A 21912-nucleotide genomic window follows, 5' to 3' on the forward strand; every position below is an offset into this window, starting at 1 on the left:
TGAGGGGTGGATGAGTTCTCTCAGCTGACCAGTGAAGAACCACCCCCAACCGAGAGGCATTTTGAAGGCTTCATCAGACTGGGCAGGGCTAGCTTGGAAATGAGGGTGGAAGGAGAGAAATGAGTCAATGGTTACTCTAAGATGTCTAGCCAAGATGACTGGGAAAATACTGGGTGTCACTAAGAGTCAGATGAAAACTAAAGGGAAGAAAGGAGAGAGCCTATACCCCAAGCTTGGAATTTCAGGTACACATCCCAGAGGCTCCAAAGGCCAGGCAGAAGCAGAGGGCAAAGAAAGGCAGGCAGTAGGAGCCGCACTCTTGGAAGGTTCATCTCCAAAGAGGGGGTCTCCACAGGATTGTCAGGACTTGGCATTTGTGATCTTTGCCACTTGGGAACACCCTGGTGGAATAACCAGAGCTTCCTTTTTGCAAGAGAAGGCAGTAAACCATATTGCTTTTGTAAAAAAAAACAAAACCAAAAAACTGAACTCTTTAATGTTGGATATTAATATTATTATTTTCCCACTTAAGCACATCTGTAGGCCAGATTTGGTAGGTTGGCTATCAGGTCAGGGGTCAGAGTTCACAAACTGTCCGGGTGAGATGAAGATGAATGTAAAAGGATCAGTAACTATACATGCAGTTGCTGTCAGCAGTCCAACTCTCCAAAGCCTAAATATGGATTTGAATATATACAGGAAGTTTTAATGTACTCCTCAAACGGTTAAATCACAAGAATTCGAGTGCTTGCTGTGTGCTGAGTACACAGAAGTCAAGGAATTTCAAACCTAAGTAGAGAAGGAAAAACATGACCTCCTGACTATAAAGCAGCTCGGGAGATGGCTGTTTTCTACATTACACTAATATACCCGAGGCCTCTTAAATGCGGGGCTGTGCCCTAGAATCACCTCCATGTGCACCCTTCGTAATACTCTGTGTGTGTGTGTGCGTGTGTGTGTGTGCAGGAATCTGTAACCAGAAATCTGACTTCCTGAGGCCATGGTTACGAAGCTGCAGCCGCAGCCTCTGTGGCCCAGGGGTATGCTTACCTCGGTGTGGGAGAGAGGGAAGCCTGTGGGGCGGGGGTGGGGAGGAGGTGAATTGGGGTACGTGGACTTCCCCCCACCCACAAGAAGGAGATGGGGAGTGCCCAGTGTAACCCCATCCCCACCCCTCGCGGCTTGTCAAGATCCTCAGCCTGCCTGGAGTGGGAGGAGAGCAGGGGGCGGGAGGGGGGGGGAGAGGGTCCCTGTCTTTGTTCCTGTCACTTACCCTTAAGTGTCTGTGGAGGAGAAAGGCGGACCCCGAAATAGAAAGTGTCAAGGATGGGATTGACAAGGCGGGTGCGTCGGTGCGCGCGCGCGCGCGCCCCGTCCCGCGCGCTCCCCGCGGAACGCCCTCCCGTCCTCTGGTAGGGAGCCCACGGCGGGGCAGGAAGCGGCGGGGCGACTGCGGGTGCCCGTCACCCCAACCCCTCCCCAACCCCCTCCCGGGAGAGCAGCGATTTCCTCCGAGGCGGCCCCGACCTATCTCTCCAGAGGCACGGGCTGGCCTCAGGAGAGCTTGATCCCTCCCCAGTCCGCACTTCTCAACCCACCCACCTACTTCCTCCCGCTCCGCACACTCCAGCTCCGAGGCGGCCAAAACTTTCCACCCTCCGCTCCCCCCCCTCCCCGAGCTAACTTCCTTCCAGCGTTTCCTGAGCTGGATGATCCTCGGATTTGTAAGACAGGAAAAAAAAGAAGAGAGAGAGAGAGAGAGAGAGAGAGAGAGAGAGAGAGAGGAGAGAGAAGGCGCGAGGGCGGGCGCAGGAGACAGGATGCTGGCTTTTGGCGTTGGCCAAGCCGTCTGAAGACGAGACAGGCGGGGCCCAGGGCAGCAGGACGCAGCGCAGCCCCCGGGGCTGTCCCCTCGCCCCGCTTGCCTCTCCGGGACACCCACAAAGGCGGAGAGGAGGAAGGAACGACCCGAAGACTTCGCGCGCCGCCGCCGCCGCCGGACGGAGCGTCTGGAAGTCCCGGGGACTCCCGGTGAGGAAGTGACAACTCCCCGGGGCGAGCGGCCTCCGGCACCGCACGGCGGCGCGGGCGCAGCAGGGGGGCGCACGCACCGGGTTGGGTGGATCGCCCGCCGGCTCGGTTGGACTGCGGCCGTGCGCGCCCCGCCGCGCCCTGACTCGCGCGCGCGTGGAGACCCCGGGGGGCCGAGCGGTCCCGCGGGGGGGATTCTGTGCTCCCGCGCCCCGGTCCCCGCCGCTGTCCTCGCGGTGATCCATGCGGACCCCCACCGCCAGGCTGCCGTCAGGGATCTGACAACCCTTCCCCCCCCCACCTCCCTCTCCCCGAGACCATCGTCCACGCGGTGCCGAGCAGAGGGAGGGCGAGGACGGAGGGGCAGCCTCTGGGACTAACTCATGAAGAACAAGGGTGCCAAGCAGAAGCTGAAACGAAAGGGAGCCAGCGGTGCGTTCGGCTGTGACCTCACGGAGTACCTGGAGAGCTCGGGACAGGATGGTAAGGTGCCTTGGGCCGTCCCAGACCCCGTCCCGGTCCCCGTCCCGCCCTCGCCCTCCTCTCTGCTCTCTTCTTTTTGTCTGAGACAGCGGAGGATTCTCCTGGGGTGTGTGGGATTCAGTTCGTGAGTTAATGTATTCCAGGCTTGTGCGCTCGCGCGTTGTACTTTTATTTTTTTTAAAGAACACACTGGGTTCTTAAGGTGCGGCCGGCGGTGGGGCCACCCTGACACCCAGCGGCTGTCAGTTCTGGCGTGGGCAAGTGTCGCGACAAGTTTAACTGACCCCATTCCGGACCCGCCAGAGGCCCTGTCCTTAAATCTGGGGTGTTGGAAGGGAGGGGTGAGACGGGACCTGTGTGGCTGGGTCCTCCTGTGGACTTTCCACAGTGCACACCCTGGTGACCGCCTTCTGCGTCCCTCTGGATTCATCAGTTCACAGCCTTTTTACAACATGAACGAGCTGGAGGGCCGTGGGGGCTGGGGTGGAGTGGGGATCCTGCTGGGGGGCGGGGGGGGGGGTTGCACCAACATTTTCTGAATTTCTGAGCCCATGCCAGATATATAGCGGACCCCCGCCCCCACCCCTAGACCCTTTTACCTTCTTCTGGCGTTCAGTCTAGCATTTGCTATGTGAGGCAAGATGTTTGTGTGTGTGTGTGTGTGTTTAAAAAAAAAGGTCAGAGGGCTTCGATTTTTGAAATAGTTTAGGGTTCATAAGAGAAAAAAAGAGAAAGTCTCAGTTTTCAAGGTCAACTTGGAAAAAAGAAAAAAAGAAAAACCAGAATGCAGCCTAGTGGAGACAATTTAAACATTTGTTGGGGGAGAGAGAGAGAAAAAAAAACTATCTCACATACAATAACTGCGTTTGAGGTTAGAAGTTTTTTAATCATAGGAAAGTTGGGGAAATTGAGCATTAAATGACTCCTTTTGTAAGGTTGACTAACCCTGCACTTACCCGTGACAAAAAGGCCTTGTCTTCCCAGGCTTCAGGGAGAGAGAAAATAGCCCTCCACATGGGCTGTGTGTTTATACATAGATAGATACAACAAAGGGGAAACTTACAGGCTGGGTAACTGTGCAGAATAATTCTGCCTCGGGGAAAATAATCTGAAAAAAAAAAAGAGATTCCATTCGTCCATATCAAATATGCATCTCAAAAAAAACAGTGCAGTGCTTTTGTCTTCCTTCCCCTTTTTGAAGACTCAGCACCCCTAGTAATTTGCAGTGGCCTGATGTCCTGTGGTATTCCAGAGTTCAGGGACTGCTGTGTCATTAGGACGAACGGCTTAGTATTTTAGAGCATGGGCAACCACAGGTTTATAAACTGCCTCTTTGAAATAGAGGCATAACTGGAGTTATTATTTGTTGAATTCTTCACCAACAATCTTGAGTGGTCGATTTGGAATTAAAGAAAAATCACTTGGGCTGAGCTCTTTTGAATGTGAGGATATTCCAACTTATATGCCTTAACTGCTGTAGAAGAAAGTTTGAAATGTTTCTCGCCACCTGTTTCCGCAGGGGTCTTCAGGGTACCATTCAGGTTCACTAGAGTTGCTCCTAGGAGGTTGCCTCCTGCCATGTTATTCTGGGCCCTTGCTCCAGAACTGTGAGAATTGCATAAGGAGGCATGCCAGCCCTGCCCCATTCTTACAAAATCTTAAATCAGAGCAGAATACAGAACCCCAGAGCTCTCTGAAGATACCCCAGAGGGGCCCTTAGGAAGCTCTTCTTCATCTTGCTCTATATTTGGGGCTTCTGTGTGTTTCCTTTAGAAGATAAAATTTAAAAGGAAGGGAACTACTACTTAAGGAAAATGTGGGGCCCAGAGCATAACTCTAGTAGCAAGAGTGATTATCTAGCGTGCACAGGTCCTGGGTCTGAGCCCCAGCATGAGCTAAAGAAAGGGAAGCCAGAACATAGTGCTGGAGGAGAAGCTCAGAGATGTAAGTTGCCTTTTCTCAGGTGATATAGTTAATTGTGAAGGCTGAAGATGGCCTTGACTTCATAGACTACCTTGCTTTTCTCTTTCTGTCGAAGCCAACATTCTCTTCTAATGATTTTTTCCCCCTAAATTGAAAGCAGACAGCTCTGTCCTCCGACTAGCTAACTTTTCAAGATTGAACATAGCTGAATAGAGTTCAAAATAAGATCTGCTTCATGGTCCACAAGCAGTTATCATGCTAGGTGGAAATTAGGCATGCATGATAAGTTGTTAGTAAAAATAAGAATAATTAGGATTGCTTTTTCTCCCATAGTTAACGTCATAGGATAGTTTTCTCATATTTTTGCTATAGTGTAACAGTGATAAAGGAAGTCAGTGCTAATGGTTTTTCTTGTAATCTAAAACAATCTTGCATTCTCGTGGCCTTTTGCAGAGCATGTATTAGTAGACAAGACCTAGACTCTTCCTAGGGAGAAAAAAACTGAGCAAAGACTTTGCCAGAGACTTTGGAAGAACATTCCAGAATGTTGTAACAAGCTAGGGTGATAACCAGGGGGCTTTTCCAGACTAAGATGGTGGTCGCTGAGCTTTCGGGATTAAGGGTGTAGCAATGGATGTTGGTAGAGCCAAGGGAAAACTGTTCAAGTTGGCGGGCACAAAGTTGAAGAAAGACCAGAGACAGAGGGAAACAGAGAGCCCCTGTACTTGCAGAGAGGAAGAAAGCTCCAAGCTTCCAGGCAGGGCAAAGTGGGTGGCAGTTTGCTGTGTTTGGGCTGTCTGAGTATGGAGAAGTTACCACCTTCAGTGGCTGCACTCTGGGCAGCTGGAGGCTGAATACAAAGGATGTGTGTCAGCCACTTCTGCAATGTGCTGCACCTACTCCTGCGACCTTCGGTTGGACAGATCTGGTGGGATGGAGTGTGTGAGTAAACAAGTTTTATTTGGCTTAGAGTAAACATTACTTCGACCAGTTGTCATCCTTAGTCTTTGGGAAGCTAAAAAATCACAACAACAACAAGCAAACAACTCTAAAAACGTGAGCATGCACACACGCACACGTAGAGTTGTGCAAGTCTTTCAGACATCCACAGGGCTGCGAGTTACAGATCCTATTTTCATCATCCAGCATCCTGTAAGCCTGATGTAAAGGGACAACTCCCCCCACCCACACATCCAAATTGTGTCAATGATGGCCATTAAACTTGAGGCTTCCTGCATGCTAGGCAAATGTCTGCTACTGTGCTGCTCGTCTTCTTTAATCACTTTTCTATGGCCTGCTGAGAGCACCCCAGCAAAGCATAGAGTGCCTCCTGGAAGTCTCTCACTTCCTCTCTGCACAATGCCTAGCCCCCGGCTTCCCCCTGGGAACCAGCTAGCTTTCTCTTCCTGTCTGGAAGAATAGAGGGAGAAGATTCATCCTTTCCTTACTGTGGATGCTGAAAAGAATATAGTTTCTTTTCTTTCTTTTCTACTCAGTTCTTTTTTTTGTGCGCACATTGGAACTTGCTCTCTCTTTACATGCTCAGAGCTGGTACTCTACTATTCGAGCCATGCCTACAGTCTGGCATTCTGCTAGTTAATTGGAGATGGAATCTTGAAGACTTTTGTGCCCAAGTTGGCTGACTCTTGATCCTACAGGTTTCAGCTTCCTGAGTAGCTAAAATTACAGGAGTGTACCACTCTTTTTCTTCTTTCTTCTTCTACAGTGTATGAAGGGCTTTTCTTGGAGTGGTGTGATTAAAAACCACATCATATTGTTAACTGTGGTGGGAAGGGTGTGGGTGAAATCCTCTGAGGCTGGAGTTCATTTCTGATCATTTTTTATCTCTCCTGCAATGGACTCAGTGTTCTGAACTTTCCAGTAGAGCTTGGAGATGCTGAGCCCAGGAGCCAGAAGACAAGTTAGAGACTGTTAGAGGGTGAACTGTCCTCTTCCTCCAGGTTGGCCCCATTTTAAGGGCCAAGAACTTTCTCACCCTTTTAAGTCATATCTGTTCATTTGTACCCACATCATGGTAAAAAGTGATAATGCCCAGTTGCACTCTCCACGATGGTGGTATATCAGAGTCACCTGGAGCACGAGAAAAAAAAATGTCGATGCCCAGGTTCTCCTCAGGCCAATTACATCAAAATCTAATTGGAAGGGAGGAGAATCACTGCAGCACATGGGTTTGCAGAACCTATTCTCCCAGATAGACAGCCTTGGCCATTCGGGTACCCAGTGTACCTCAGTGTACCCCCAGTGTAGGGGGGGAGGGGAGAGAGAGAAAGAGGGGGGCTGGCATAATGGCACATGCCTGTAAGGGAAGGCTGTGATGGGATTTTAGGCTAAGGCACACATTAGTGTGCAAAAGCACAAGACTGTCTGAAAAATAACCAAAGCATAAAGGACTGGAAGTGTGTCTCAAGTGGTAGATCACGAGTCATACAAGTGCAAGGCCTTAAGTTTAGTCCCTAGTACCATCACCAGAAATAAACAAATACACACCATACATACATACATACACCCTGCGTATATATTTAGATATATATTTTTTATTTGAGAGATGCCAGAAGGTTCCTAACAAATGAATGTATCGTGGGTGGCTTATACCTCTCCTACCTATTTAGGAAGCTGTGATCTAAGGACAGTAGTTCAAAGCCAACCCAGGCAGATGAACCTGAGATATTCTTATCTCCAGTTAACACCTGAACTGGAGATGTAGCTCAAGGGCTAAATGAAAAAGCCGAGCAAGAGCACAAGACCCTGTCTTCAAAACCAAGTGCCAGCACACATACATATACATAAAAGGACCAGTGCAAATATAATACTAACTAACTCTATTATTTCAAAGGTCAAGACAATGGGAATTTTTAGATATAGTTCTGTTTTATTTCTGAGGCTAAAGGATTACATTACTCCATTTAGCCATTTCATTGTTTATACATTTATTTATTCACTCAGTAAACAAATATTAAGGCATGGTGTTAGACACAGTATGGAAGAAAAAATGTGAGCTCCAGACTTAGGAAATGTTTTGGGTTGGGTGCAGTGATACCTACTGCCTAAAATCCCCGCTACTTGGAATGTGAAGATTGGGAGAATCATTGTTTAAGACCAGTCTAGGACAAAAATACTCCATCTTAACTGATAGTTGTTGGGCTTGGTGAGACATTCCTGTCATCTACGCTTAAATAGGAGGTTTACGGTTCAGACTGGCCTGAGCACAAATATAAGACCCTAAAACTAACTAAAGCAAAAAAGGCTGGGAGCATGCTATCAAGGGCAAGGCCCTGAGTTCACCCTGTAGTAGCATCAAGAAAAGAAAAAAGAAAAAGGGAAAAAAAATACACAGCCAGAAACCAATAGCTCATTTCATTTTGAAGTTAGCAAAGGGGAAAATGCAAAAACTTTGATCTATGATTACATAGATCAGATACTCCAACATAGACAGGAGCAAGGTCTTATCAGAGAAGGGAAATGCTTTTTGTCCAAGATAAGATTTAATGCGGCAAGGAGTACAAAGGCAGAAGTATTCTCTGTGGCTTGGTTGTTTTCTTCCCAGCATCTTGGCTAGCATGTCATGGTTTTACTCCTTTCTCGGCTCATTCCTCATCCTATGGGTCTCAGCTTTGGGAAGTTCTGGAAGTCATTCTGGTCCCTGATTGCTGAGGACTCCCAGTTGGACTGCTGGAATCTCACTGCCTAGGATAGAATCCTAATTTGGCCTTTCCCCTGATGAGCAGCCCTGGAACAAGTTACTTAACCTCTCTGAGCCTGTTTCTTCTCTTATGAAATGGGGATGTTAGGATTGATGTGTACTACTAAATGAGCTAGTAGAGCAAAGCTCTTCCCATCATGATACACAGGACTCGCCTACCATGACCTCTATGACTGACCGCATGAAACTTTAGTGAAATAAGTAATGAATATAGACATTAGTTGCAGGGACATTAGCCAACACCCAGGGAGATAGGGAAGAGAGCAAGATTGGTTGCCATATTGATGATGAGGTCAGTTTGCAAGGATTCTCCAGATTTGCTTTGAGTGGAACATCAGCGTACAGGTATGAAAAAGTGAAATGTCAACTTGAAACTCAAGTGCCCTCAGAAATGCTGAGAGGGGCTGGGAATGTGACTTGGTGGTGGAGTACTTGCCTAGCATGCATGAAGCCCTGGCTTTGATTCCAGTGAGTACCACATAAACAGAAAAGGCCAGAGTAGCACTGTGGCTGAAGTGGTACAGTGCTAGCCTTGAGCAAAAAGAAGCTCAGGAACAGTGCCTGGGCCCTGAGTTCAAGGACTGGCAAACAAGAAGAGCTGAGAGACACAGCCTCAGAGAACCAAGAAAAAACGTCCGTTCCTGGGTGTGGAGGTTGTGAAAACAACGTCGGAGCCTTGTAGGCTGGGTTTACAGGAGTTTTCCCTCCTCTGACTTGGAGTGAAATGGGAAGAGTCAGGAGAGGTGGGTAAAGATTTAAAACCTGAGGCTGGCTGCAACTGCACTGTAGATCTGTGTATGAGAAACACCTCCTTCCATCTACGACAGTCTCCCTCCTGCCTATTTGTCAGATGTTGATCAGGAGCCCCTTGACCACAGAAACAGCCTAAATCCTCCCCTTTCCTGTGTACCCACCCTGGTATCCATCCACCCAGATGCCTTCCAGCTTCAGGGAGCCCAGGGCTAAGTGCCACTTAGCAAACTTGCTCCCTGTCTCCCCTGCTAGACCTGGAGCCCACAGAGCCATCTGCTGGGCAAGGGAGAGCTGGAAGAATAGTCTTAGACCGCAACAGGAGAAAGCACACAAGTAAGAGCACATTTTCCCATAAATGAGTCCGTATGTGGTGGGCAAAGGCACCCAGGGGAGCTGTAGTTTTGATACATTGTTATTCCCCACACCCTCCCCAGCCTTAATTCCTTATCTGTGGTGGGAACCTTTTCTGCAGGTGGGGAAACATTCTGAATTCCAGAGGTTAGGTGATCAAGAAGCACTTGGTGGGGGCACTCTGTTCCCTTAGGGTGCAAAGACTTCCCAGGCTTCTTTGGTTGAGAGAGTTTGGCTTGGTAGGGAGAGGGGGGTAGGGCTAAGGTGTCAAGATTCAGGCTGGGATGGGAACAGTCACACGCTCTCCCCCTTTGCCACTGTTGCCACTGGATACTGTAGTTAATGTTTCTGGAACAAAGTAGTGATGGAACTCTGGTTGAGGCTACCCATTGCTCATCCCCTCCAGAACACACTGTGAGCCGCTGGTTCACCCTGGATTCTGGGTCTCAGGACTCCACTTCCTTCTAGTGGTTCCTCCAGACCAATCTTGAGACCAAGAGTGAGGCTTGTTTCTCACGCATTACTGGCATTTAAATTAAATGTGGAGTTTTCCCACTTCTTCCTACCTTTCCCAGTGTGTGTTCCCACTGTATGACCCAGTTCTCTGTGTTGTTTCTCCCTCTGCCCCAAGCATAAATGCTGTACTAGAGTTGAGCTGATGCTTGTGTTTCTTCCTCAAGGGGCTATCCTCTAGTACTGGATTAAGGAGGTGAGTCTGCAAAAAAACCTCAAGAGTCTGGAGAGCAACTCATATCTATCTTACCTGTTGAGTTTTTCCCCCAGGGTGCAATATTAACTAAGGCTTAAAGAACCACTAGAAAAGCCTGATGCCAGTGCTTGTAATCCTAGCTACTTAGGAGGCTGAGCTCTGAGGATCGTGGTTTGTAGCCACCCCAGACAGAATCTCCAGTTAACTATCAAAAAGATAGAAGTGGAGGTATGGCTCAAGTGGTGGAGCCCCAGCTTTGGGTGAAAAAAAAATAAGTGAAAGTATAAGGCCCTGAGTGCAAGCCCTAGTACACACACACACACACACACACACACACACACACACACACACACACACAGAAGTGGGGGGATACTAGAAGGAAATGAGTTGGATATATATACATATATACATATATGTATTCCCTTCAAACAAGTTTAGAGAAAAAAAGGTGAGACTCTTGGGCCGCTGAATGGTTGAAAAGAGGAGAGATCTAAGAGGAGAGATCTAAGAGGAGAGATGGGAGACAGGAAGGCTGGGCCCCAATTCAGACCTTGTTGCTACTTGTCAGCAGTAAGAGTTATTATTGAGATTGATTGCTTTACACATAAAAAGTCTTATTTTCACCATCTCTAAGAATTAGGTATTTTACAAAGGAGAACACCGAGGTTCAACTGGTGAAAGCATTTGCCAAGGTTATCAAGAGGGGAAAGGCAGGATTTAAATCCATATCCAACCCCCAAGATTATGGTCTTCAGCAGGAAATGACATCTTTTAGATTACCATGTTTCATAATTTCTCACTTGCCTTATCATTTCTTCATTCCCCCCAAAACATACAAATTTCTCTCCCTTTCTTTGTTCTCCCTCAGTCTATTTGAGCAATTCATAACAATTGACATTTGACTAACACTTTGCCCCCTTCAAGGTGCTTTGTGCAGGAATACACACACACACACACACACACACACACACACACACACACACACACACACACACACACACACACACACACACACACACACAACCTAAAACCATCAGTTTCAAGTTCAGCCAGATGGCTTCTTCCAGGTCCTTCCCTGCCTGCTTCACACCACCAAACCTCTAGGACCATCCATAGCCTGGAGGCCTGAGGCCTAATTGGTCTATTCTGCCTGCTTCTTGGTTCTCTAAATGGCTTTGATGGTGCAAGTGGATGGCAAGCTAGACTGAAGGCAGGCAGGCATTTGGTTGGATACTTGCAGGCCGTCTTGCTGGCCGGCTCTGTCTGCCTCTGGGTGAGCCTGTGGCAGACACAGAGCAGTAACCTCAGTGATCCATTTTCTCCTGAGCAAACCATGAGGCTCAGGATGGGAACTTGCACATGTGCTGGATTACCAGGAGTCCAACTTAGCTTCGTGGAAATCCAGAATTCGGGGCGGGTCTCAGCTGCTCCCAATAGACACTAACTCAGATTTTGCATAGAAATCCCCCAAATACTGCTTTTTTTTCTTTTTCCTAACACCTCACCAGCCAGGCACTCCTTAGTATGAACCACATTCTTGGCAGGGACTGAGAACCAACTCCGTTTCTGGGACTGAGTCTCAGGCACTCTTTGTTCTAGTTCAAGCTTGGCTGATGTGTACCAGGCCTTGCGACCACACCCATGGCCTAATGCTGGCCCAGAATCAGGCCTACACCATCTTTGGTACTGCCCCTTCCATCTCTCTCAGAAAAGGTCAAATGTTACACTTCAAATACAAGCAACAATAGTGAGCTGCGATAGCTCGCTATTACAAATGTTAGACCATAGTTTGACATAAAAACTGTGATTCTGGAAAACAGAAATCCATAGCTTTGTGAAAGGCCATTGAAATAATGTGTACAGTTGTTCATATTTTATTCCTTGGCTCTTCATAGTTTTGATCTAAAACCATTATACACACAAGCATGTGTGTGTTTGTGTGTATGTGTGAGTACTGGGACCGAACTCAGGGTCTGGGTATTGTCTCTTAGCTTTATCACTCAAGGCTGATGCTCTCACCATTTCAACCACAGCTCTACTGGCTTTTTCTTCCTGGTTAATTGTATATAAGAGTCTCCCAGACTTTCCTGCTGGGACTGGCTTCTAACTGTGATCCTCAGATCTCAGCCTTCCAAGTTGCTGGGAATACTGGAGTGAGCCATCAGTTCCAGGCTGTCTACAACTATCTTATACAGGGCTTTCAATGCTAACATCAAAAGCAGCCCAGTGAAAGAAACCTATAGAGTGGGTTGTTTGTAGCAGGGACGATCAATAAAACAGATCATCTGATTGTGAGGAAGGACTGAGGAATGGGGTGAGAGGCGGGTGGTTTCTAGAGACAGGAAACCACAGTTTTGCCTCACACTTGGAATTGGCAACGCCCTCCTGAAGCCTAGGGCAGAGGATGCTACAACTCTGAAAAGGTAGCTGAGGATAGACAGATGTTGGGCTGGAGATGGGGAAGAACCTGGTACAGGGATCACAAATGCCTGTCTTCAGGGATAGGGAAATGAGCCTGCCTCAGGAGAGGACAAAGCAGATAGTAATAACAAGAATGACCACTGGTTTGGCTGGTTGTGGCTGTTTCTGAGTCCTGCCCCAGCACAGAAGAATGAGATATTCTATTAAAAGATAAAATGTTTTAAAATGATACTAAAAGGACTGAGTGTCCTGGTTCACTCCTCAAAATCGCAGCTCTCAGGAGATAGAGGCAGAAGGATTGTGAATTCAGGGAGAGTCTGGGTTACACAGTGAGACTGTGAATCAAAAAAGAGCTAAGTGACCATCCTAAAGTTTTGATTCTTGATTAAATCTAGTATAGCTAAGATTTAATCTACCTCTTCCCATTATGCATATGTGGAAAGTTCTGTCTCCATCTTACTAATGAGGACCTAGAGAAGGGTCGAATTATATCTGTTCAATATTCATTTTACTTATTTTCTGTTACCCTTAAGTAGGTGTACAAAGGGGTTTCAGTTCAACTTGTGAGTGTGTGAGTACAAAGCATCTTTATCAATGGCTCTTCCATCATTCTCTCATCAAAGCCAGCCCCACGTATCCCCTCAGTATTTAATTCTCCTTTTACAACTCTTGTCTCCCATGGACCCAAATAGCCCTGCTCTCAGTAAAAGGTGATCTGGTATGCAGAGCTCCATTCACAAGCATTGCAGGTAAGTCAGTAGGATTCAGCTCAACTTTAATAAAATGTACAGTAGAGTTGCCTCCCCCAGGTTTTCAAAGTAAAGCACATAGGTTCCAAAAGGCCACACATAGGTTCCAAAAGGCCACACTGAAAACAGAGAATCTGTTACCATAAGTCGTCCCTTCCACCACTTCTTCTCCATCTGTTTCCTGCCTGCCGAGTATTACTGGGAAACAATGATGTCAACGCTTCCATGTAAATCCACACCTCCCAGCCGGCCCCTCCCCTACAATGCGTATTTTTGTTCCTTTTTCTGGCTTTTGTCTTTGCTGTGCTGCTAGGGACTCACGCTTTTGGCATTGGTGGTTGGCTTTCTGTCTTTTCTTTTTTTTCTTTTAAATAAGTTTTAGCTATTTAAACTTCATTGTGGCCTTCAAAGTATATATACTTCTTTGGGTCCATATTTGGAAAATCCTTTGTTGTTTGCCTAATAGAATGTGGGCCTGGTATTATTATGGAAGAACCATTTTGCTTTCTGGAAAAATATTACCGAAAGCAAGTTGCTTGAGTCTGGCTCAGAGCTGAGGACGTAAGTCCTGCTTGGGGCCCTACAGGGCTGCATGAAAACTGTGGCTGACCTGGGCACAGAGCCTGTAGCTTAAGGTCAGAAAAACATACCATTGCCAAGTTATCTGTGTTTCTCCATCCAAAGTAGAACTTCCCAATGGGGCACTATTTCCACAGTTCCTTTTCTTTACTGCCCTTAAAGACAGTTGGGTTTTAGAAGGGAAGGGGGGCTGGGAGTTCCCTAGGGATGGTATAAGTTTCGAATTCTGGGTCTTAAGACTTCTGATTCTCTTCCCCTTTCCCCATGCCTGTAGTGAGTCTTGAACTAGGGACTTCATGCTCTCGCTTAGCTTTTTTATTAGGGCTCTACCACTTGAGCTGCACCTCTGCTTCCTACTGACTAGTTGGAGGTAAAGAGTTTTCTCAGATTTTTCTGGCCAAGCTGGCTTTAAACCTCCACCTTCAGATCCCAGCTTCCTGAGTAGCTAGGATGATAGGGATGAGCCACCAGTGCCTGGCTCTGATCATCTCTTTCAAAGGCACAACTACAAGTATCAATTTTCTAGCTGGATGCCAGTGGCTCACACTACTCATAAGGCTGAGATCTGAGGATCATGGTTTGGTTCAAATCTAACCTGGGCAGGAACGTCCATGAGACTCTTATCTCCAAATAATCACCGAAACTGCCAGAAATAAGGCTGTGACTCAAATGATAGAGTGCTAGCCTTGAGGAAGAGAAGCCTACGGACAGTACCTAGGCCCTGAGTTTAAGCCCCCGGACTGGCGTGTGGGTGTGCACGCGCATGCATGCGTGCCTGTGTGCATGTGCATTTTTCCTTTAAATTTAAATTTATTATACTCCTAGAAATAACTCCTTAAAATTCCAAATAACTCTTTGAAAATTCATTTTGGATTCCCAGAAACAAAATGAGCCATGTTTGAAATGATGATTTACATGGATGTCACGATGTTTAGGTCCACAGAGGAGATGTATGATTATGCTCAAGGGACTCTACAGTTTATAGGGCTGAAAACTGTAAAATTCTGTGGCCTGTCAGGATTCTAAAGCCAGCCCATTCCCTTAGAGATTCTTTTCCTGTTCGTCTGGATGAGAAGCCCCAATTTTAAGATATGCTTCGAGTCATTCTGTTATCTTGGCCTATGGATCTTAGAAACATCCACATAGCTCATGGAAAGCAGCAGTTAAGTGAAACCACATGACTTTTCTTTTCCTCATTGTGCTCTTATCTATTTAGTATATCAGTATTGGGGCTTGAACTCAGGTCCTGGGTATTCTTCCTGAGCTTTTTCAAACTCAAGGCTGGCACTCTATCATCTGAGCCACAGCTCTATTTTCTGGCTTTTCTTTCTCTTTTTCTTACTTCCTTTCCTTTCTTTTCACTCTTTCTTCCCTCCCTCCCTCCTTTCCTTCCTTCCTTCCTCCTTTCCTTCCTTCCTTCCTTCCTTCCTTCCTTCCTTCCTTCCTTCCTTCCTTCCTTCCTTCCTTCCTTCCTTTCTTTTCTTTCCTTAGTATCCCACAGACTTTCCTGCTTGGACTGGATTTAAATTTCAATCCTTTTATTCAGCTTCCTGAGTCATTGGCACCCAGACCTCATTATGCATTTAATATTGCCCCAAACATCAACAGTACACATGCATTCTTTTTCCTTTTTAAATCAGAAAATAAGTCTTTTAGAATTATTATGAAAATTGATTTCTGGAATCCCTGAAGTTTCCATGTAACTCCTTTATTAACATTCTTATGGTGGGGGACGTCTAATTGCTTGCTTTTCTGCCTTAACAGGTACAGGGTAGTGTTGTTCGTTTTGCTGTCGGACTGCCTTGCTTCAAATCCCAACTTTACCATGAGCAAGGTTTGGGGCCACAAACTGCTAAAACTTTTTCTGCCTCTGTTGCTCATTATGATATCAATAGGACCTGTTATACAAGGTTACTGTGTGCATCAAAGGCACTGCCTGTGGCTTGGTACCCTCCCACAGGTGCTAACCAGCTATGGTGACAGTTTCCTTGGTGATTGGAAAGTTTGCCCTGTTTCAGCCTTGCATTCAGAGTGTGTATCCTGAGATGTGGAAATTCAGAGCTCAGAATAAATGTTGGAAGGCTGTCAAAACTCCAAAAGGGCTTCCTCTTTTTTTAACTTTTCTTTCTTTTTTTTTGTCCGATTGTGGGGCCTGAACTCTGGGCCTGGGCACTGTCCCTCAGCCCTTCAGGTCAAGGCTAGCATTCTACCACTTGAGCCACAGCGCCACTTCCGGCTTTTTTTTTCTGTTTATGTGGTGCTGAGGAATCGAACCCAGGGCTTCATGCATGCAAGGCAAGCACTCTACCACTGAGCCACCTTCCCAGCAACTTTTCTTATATACTCAGAATTATTTCTTTTCTGTAATTGGATACATGAAGATGATAGTTTTAAGATTTTTCAATCCGTTGATAAATATAACTGGGGTGGGACTGTGGCAAACTTTTAGTTTCACATTTCTTCAGGAACCAGAGAAAGAAAAGAATCTAAAAACAAAACACCGAAGAAAAGGCAAAGACGGGCTGGGAAGGTGGCTCAGTAGTAGAGCGCTTGCCTTGTATGCATGAGGCTCTGGCTTGGATTCCTCAGCACCACATAAACAAAAAAAAGCTGGCAGTGGCGGTGCTGTGGTTCATGTGGGAGAGCACTAGCCTTCAGCTGAAGAGCTGAGGGACAGGGCCCAGGCCCAGAGTTCAGGCCCCATGACTGACAAAAAAAAGGAAAAGGAAAAGGCATTGTGTGTATGATTGGGTAGTGACAAAGCCTTTTACCAGGCCATCACTATAGTGATAGCATCCCAGCCTTGTGGTTTCAGTCTGTATGGGAGGAGAGTGACAGATCTGAGAGACAAGCCAGTCCACCACTGATGGAGCAATATCATACTTCTGGGCATGTGACATCTCACTGGTGCTGTCTGCTTGAGTCACAACTACATCTTGGAGGCAAACTGAATGAGTGGGGGAATCATAGGTCTCTGTGCTCCATGTTTTAAACATTTTTTAAATTATCTACTTATTTCATAATACTGAGAATTGAACTCGGGGCCTTACGCTTACCACTTGAGTCGTACCTAGTCTCTTTTTGTTTTTTGTGTTTTCCGGATAGGGTCTTACTCTTACTTGCCTAGGTCAGCTCCGAAGATTCCTATCTCCACCTTTTGAGTAGCTGAGATTATAGGCATGTATCACCATACTTACGCCCTGCTTCTTCCATTTTAAGGAGGAAGCGTGTACACAGCAATCCATTTGGGAAGATGATCCTAATAATGATGTGTGAAATCTTACTGATGAAACAGAACTGGTGACTCATACCTGTGGTACTAGCTTCTTGGAAGGCAGATAATGAGAAGATCATGATTCCTGGCCAGCCCAAGCAGAAAAGCCCATGAGACTATTTCAACAGAAAGAGGCTGGGTGCAGTGATACGTGCCTGTCATTCCAGCTATGACAGGAGCCTAAAATAGGTGGATCGAAGTCCACACACATGACTGGGCAGGAATCGAGACTCTAGCTCAGAAATAACCAATATAAAGAAAGCTGGAGGCATGTGGATCAGTGATGGAGCTCCAATCTTATGATCACAAGCCCTGAGTTCAAACGCCCCAGTACTGCCCCTCTTCTCCCCACCCCCCGCAAAAGATGCTACAGTTGAGAAGTGAGGTTGCAGTGGGATTATAATAAGCAAGTGAATAACACCTCCAGATATCGATAATCATCATGCTAGCTCCTCTGGCTTTCCTGTTGCTGCCATAAACAAATCGCCACAAACGTAACAGCAAATCTCCTGTCTTACAGTTTTCTACCTTGGCAGGTGAACACAGATTTCACTAAACTCAAAGTGCTAGCCAGGAGTGTTTTCTTTTCTGCAAACTCTGGAGAATAATCTATTTCCTTACCTTTCCCATTTCCAGGCTACCTACATGCCTTGTGCTGCTCCCCGCCCCCTCCCCTCCCTTCTTCAGTCTTCAGCTTTGGCAGCATTGTATCTCACTGGCCATCCTTCCAAAACCACACCTCTCTCTAAATAACCATAACTTGGAGAGGAGGTCCACTTGTAAGGACACAAAGATTAAATCAGGCCCACCTCTAAAATAGCCTTTATCTCAAGGCCTTTAACCTATTCACATTTGCAGAGAAAATGACATTCATGTGTTCTGAGGATTAAGGACTGGGCCATCTGTGAAGGACATTATACATCTTCCTCTGTGTCCTCCAGGCATTAGGGTGTTTTTTTTTTTAAATGGTGATTGTTGTTTTGTTTTGTTTTTATCTAGTTGATGGTAGCTATTCTAACAAGGTGAGATGCCATCTCATTGTGGTTTCGATGCACATTTTTCTGATGATTTATGAGTTGGAACATTTTTTGAGTATTTTTTTGCTTCTTACCCTCTCAAGACATTTTACATTCAGATCACTTGCCCATGTTTTAATCAGATCATTTGTTGGTTTGTCTTGTGGTATTGTTTTATAGTGCCTTATATATTTTAGATATGAATCCCTTATCAGATGAAATTAGCAGATCTTTTCTCCCCTTTCTGTTAGTTGTCTCTCTGCTGTGTTTATCACCCTTTGCTGAGCAGAAGCTTTTTAGTGTATTGTACCCACATTTGTCAGCTTATGCTCTTGTTGCCTGTGTTTACGGGGGTCCCAGCCAAGAAATCTTTGTGCACACCATTTCCTGAAGCATTCCCTGTGTTTTCTTCGAATTGGTTCATAATTTGGGGTGTGACATTTAAGTATCTGATCTATTTTGAGGTAACTTATGCATGTGGTGAAAGGAGCATCTAGTTTTGTTCTTTTGCACTTAGATATCCAGTTTCCAGGACTATCTTTTTTCAGTGAATGTTCTTGGTGTCTGTTGAAAAGCAGTTGGCTCTAAATGTGTAGATTTATTTCTGAGACTTGTATTCTATTCCATTGGTCTTTGGCATTTTGGTTACTATAGCTAGTGTGTGTGTGTGTGTGTGTGTGTGTGTGTGTGTGTGTGTGTGTGTGTGTGTGTGTGTGAATGCACACGTTCAGTGTTGGGACCTGAACTCAGGACCTGGGGAAAAGATTAGCTTTTTTGTTTAAGGCTGGCACTCTACCATTTGAACCACATCTCCATTTCCTGCCTTTTGGTGGTTAACTGGAGATCAGAGTCTTACAGATTTTTCTGCCTGGGCTAGCTTTGAAACTTGATCCTCAGATCTCAGAGATCCAAGGCATCCAGCTTGTTTTTATGTTTTGAAGTCAGGGAATGTGGCAGGAAACAGGTATTACTATTGCTTCGATTTCTCAGATGAGAAAGCACAGGCTCAGAGAAGTGACGTGAGCTGAACCTCTGTGATGTCTCAACTCAGGGCATGATGCTTTCAGAACTTAGCCTCCAGTCAAGCAGAAGAGGTTTTCTCCTGCCAGCTAGCTATAGAGAAGTCAACAACAATGAGCAACCATTCCCAGCCACACAAGGAGCCCAGTCCTCAGTGATGAACAAACTGGTTAGACTTGACCTGGAAGGGCTTCCAGGGAAATAGAGATGATGCAAAAATATTCTAATCATCCAATGGTAGAAAGAAAATCCATATTGCAAAAGATATTCATTGTTGTTGTTACTGTTGTTCTGGTACTGGAACTTGAATTCAGATCCTGGGCCGGGGCACTGTCCGTGAGCTCTTCAGCTCAAGGCTAGAACTCTACCACTTGAGCCACAGTGCCACTTGTGGTTTTCTGGTGGTTAATTGGAGGGAAGAGTCTCATAGACTCTTGCCCCAGTTAGTGTTGAACCACACTCCTCAGATCTCAGCCTCCTGAGTAGCTAGGATTACAGGCGTGAGCCACTGGCAACCGGCTGTCCTGGAGCTTTTTTTGTTGTTGTTGTTCAACTGCCACTCTACCATTTGAACCACACAGTTCCATTTCTGGTTTTTGATGGTTAATTGGAGATAAGAGTCTCACAGACTTTCTTGCCCCAGTTAGCTTCAAACTGTGATCCTCAGAGCTCAGCCTTCTGAGTAGTTAGGATTTACAGGAGTAAGCCACCAGGTTCTCAGGATCCTAGAAGATATTCTTAACCAGATATTTGCCTGACTAGAGTTCTTGCCTCAGGGATAAGTCTCAGAGAATCACCAGTTAGAGACAGAGTTAGATAATGACTTCCAACAGCTGAGTCTTGAGAAGATTAAAGACATTATCAATTCTTTTTATCTTAATAGTCAGCTTTCTTCTTCCGCACACCAAATTGGAATTAACTGAATAAATGGACTTTTTAAGAGGGGGAAAGACGGTTTGGAAGGATGATTCTTCAGATGAGCTGGGTGGGCTGATGGGTGTTGAAATCCAAAGTAGCAGGACGTAATCAATGGATGGTCCAGAGTGGAGAGCCTAGACTGCCTAGTTTTGCCTCCAGCCTCCAACATTCCATCCGTTCTAATGCTAATAGTTCCCCTACTTGGTCATTCCTCATCCCAGTGTGACTACCCAAGTGAAAATCTTTATTGCCTCTTCCAACTACTGTCATGGTTTCCTGAGTTGTTTCCTTCCTTGAGTAGAAAGAAAATGAGCTCCTGGAAGACTGGGACCATTCTCTGTTCAATACCTGCAGGACTGGTTCCTTTCCAAGGTTGTAAGGAAGAATCTGTGTGTTTGTCATCTCCAACTTCTAGAGACTATCTTTATGCTTTTATTGGTCCCCTCCCCCTCCCCCTCTACTTCTTCCATGGCTTTCGTCCCTCTCACTTCTCCATGATCTCTATCTTTACCTCTTCCTTATAAAGTCCCCATAATTGCAACAGAGCCATGTAGATCATCCAACATAACTTGCCCATCTCAAGATCTTTGACTTCCCTTTTGCCATATAAGGCAACAATCACAGATTCCAGCAATAAGGATGTAGTCCTCTTTTTAAGGGAAGAGACAATTACTCAACTCAAGATATCAGTAACTTGAGCAAAAGGGAATAGGGTGGTGATTATGAGAAGTGTAGGAAGAGATGAACATCATCTGATGCCACCAACATTCACACAACTCTGTGCACCAGGCCCTGGATCAGCTGGAGACACACTTTTTAGTCTTTCAGGAGGATCAGGATCCCAAGTGCAAAATGGACACATTGCTAAATTGTTCTCACACCACCACCAAAGGAAGTAGATGACGTCAATTCTGACTCAGAAGAGTAGACTCTCCTAAGTGGACAGGAATGGTCTCTCTCTCTTAAGGAAAGACTGTGTAGAGGTATGAAACAATATCACAGGATTCTCAGAAGAGCACAGTGGTGATGGTACCCATCCCTTCAAGTGATGCAGATGGTACCATTGGACTGATGGGCCATTCTAAATCTTCTTGGAAGAGGGGGGAGTGGGGAAGCCAATTATTTCCATTTAACTCCAGGTTGATAAAGGAAGAAGAATCTAAAAAAGCAAAAACAAACAAACAAAAACCTGCAGCTTTGCCTCATCCCTTTCATTTTTAGTTTTATTTTTGAGTTAGCATACATTAATAATACAAGGAGCTGGACACAGTGACTCAAGCCTGGAATCCTACCTATTTAGGAGGCAGAAATAAGGGAGTTGAGGTTTGAAGTCAGCCTGGGCAAAGAAAAGAAAAAAAGTTCACAAGACTTCATCTTAACCAATGGCTGGGCACAGTGGCCTCTGCTTGTCATCCCCAGTGACGTCTAAGTGAGACCTTGCCTTGAAATAACCAATGTCAGAAAAGGAGCCAGAAACGTGACTCACGTGATAGTGCCTGCCTGGCAACGTAAGGCCCTGAGTTCAGTCTTCAGTACTGTTGAAAATAGTCATAGTAGTAATAAATGGGTGTTGCATTGTGACCATTTCATCAATGTGCACATATCCTTCAGTTAATTCACCCCCTCTCTTCTAGTTCCATTTGTATTTATTTATTTACTGTGCTTTTGTTATTGTTGTTGGAAGAAAAAAATCACTAGACCCTAGTGAAGGAAGAAACTTCCTCCTTCAGGTGAGGGAAATTGGAGTGCCCAGAGCAACTATTCAACCAGAGTTTCAAAGTCCATTTATTTATAGTCTTAGGAAGTTTAATTCTACTCTGTCTTGTGGATGATAACCAGAAGGATGAATGTTTAACATCTCAAATCCCCAGTTTTCCATGAGGAGAAAAGCGTTGTAACCTTTTCTACCTGCTTCCTGGTCATTCTCCTCTCACGTCTTTCCCTTCTAGCATTCTGTTCCATTT

General features: G+C 45.8%; 1 protein-coding gene across 2 annotated transcripts in view; it reads left to right on the forward strand.

Moving 5' to 3' along the window:
• The first annotated feature begins 2239 nt into the window (after nt 1-2239).
• Nucleotides 2240-21912, forward strand: part of Arhgap31 (Rho GTPase activating protein 31) — a 106974-nt gene continuing 87301 nt past the window's right edge. For both annotated transcript variants that reach the window (XM_042667428.1, XM_042667429.1), the window contains exon 1: nt 2240-2514. In XM_042667428.1, coding sequence (XP_042523362.1) covers nt 2415-2514 — 100 coding nt within the window. In that variant the 5' untranslated portion in view covers nt 2240-2414. The remainder of the gene's footprint in view (nt 2515-21912) is intronic.

This window comes from Dipodomys spectabilis, unplaced genomic scaffold, assembly GCF_019054845.1.
Source record: "Dipodomys spectabilis isolate Male_0828 unplaced genomic scaffold, ASM1905484v1 ptg000017l, whole genome shotgun sequence".
In the NCBI taxonomy this organism is placed as follows: Eukaryota; Metazoa; Chordata; class Mammalia; order Rodentia; family Heteromyidae; genus Dipodomys; species Dipodomys spectabilis.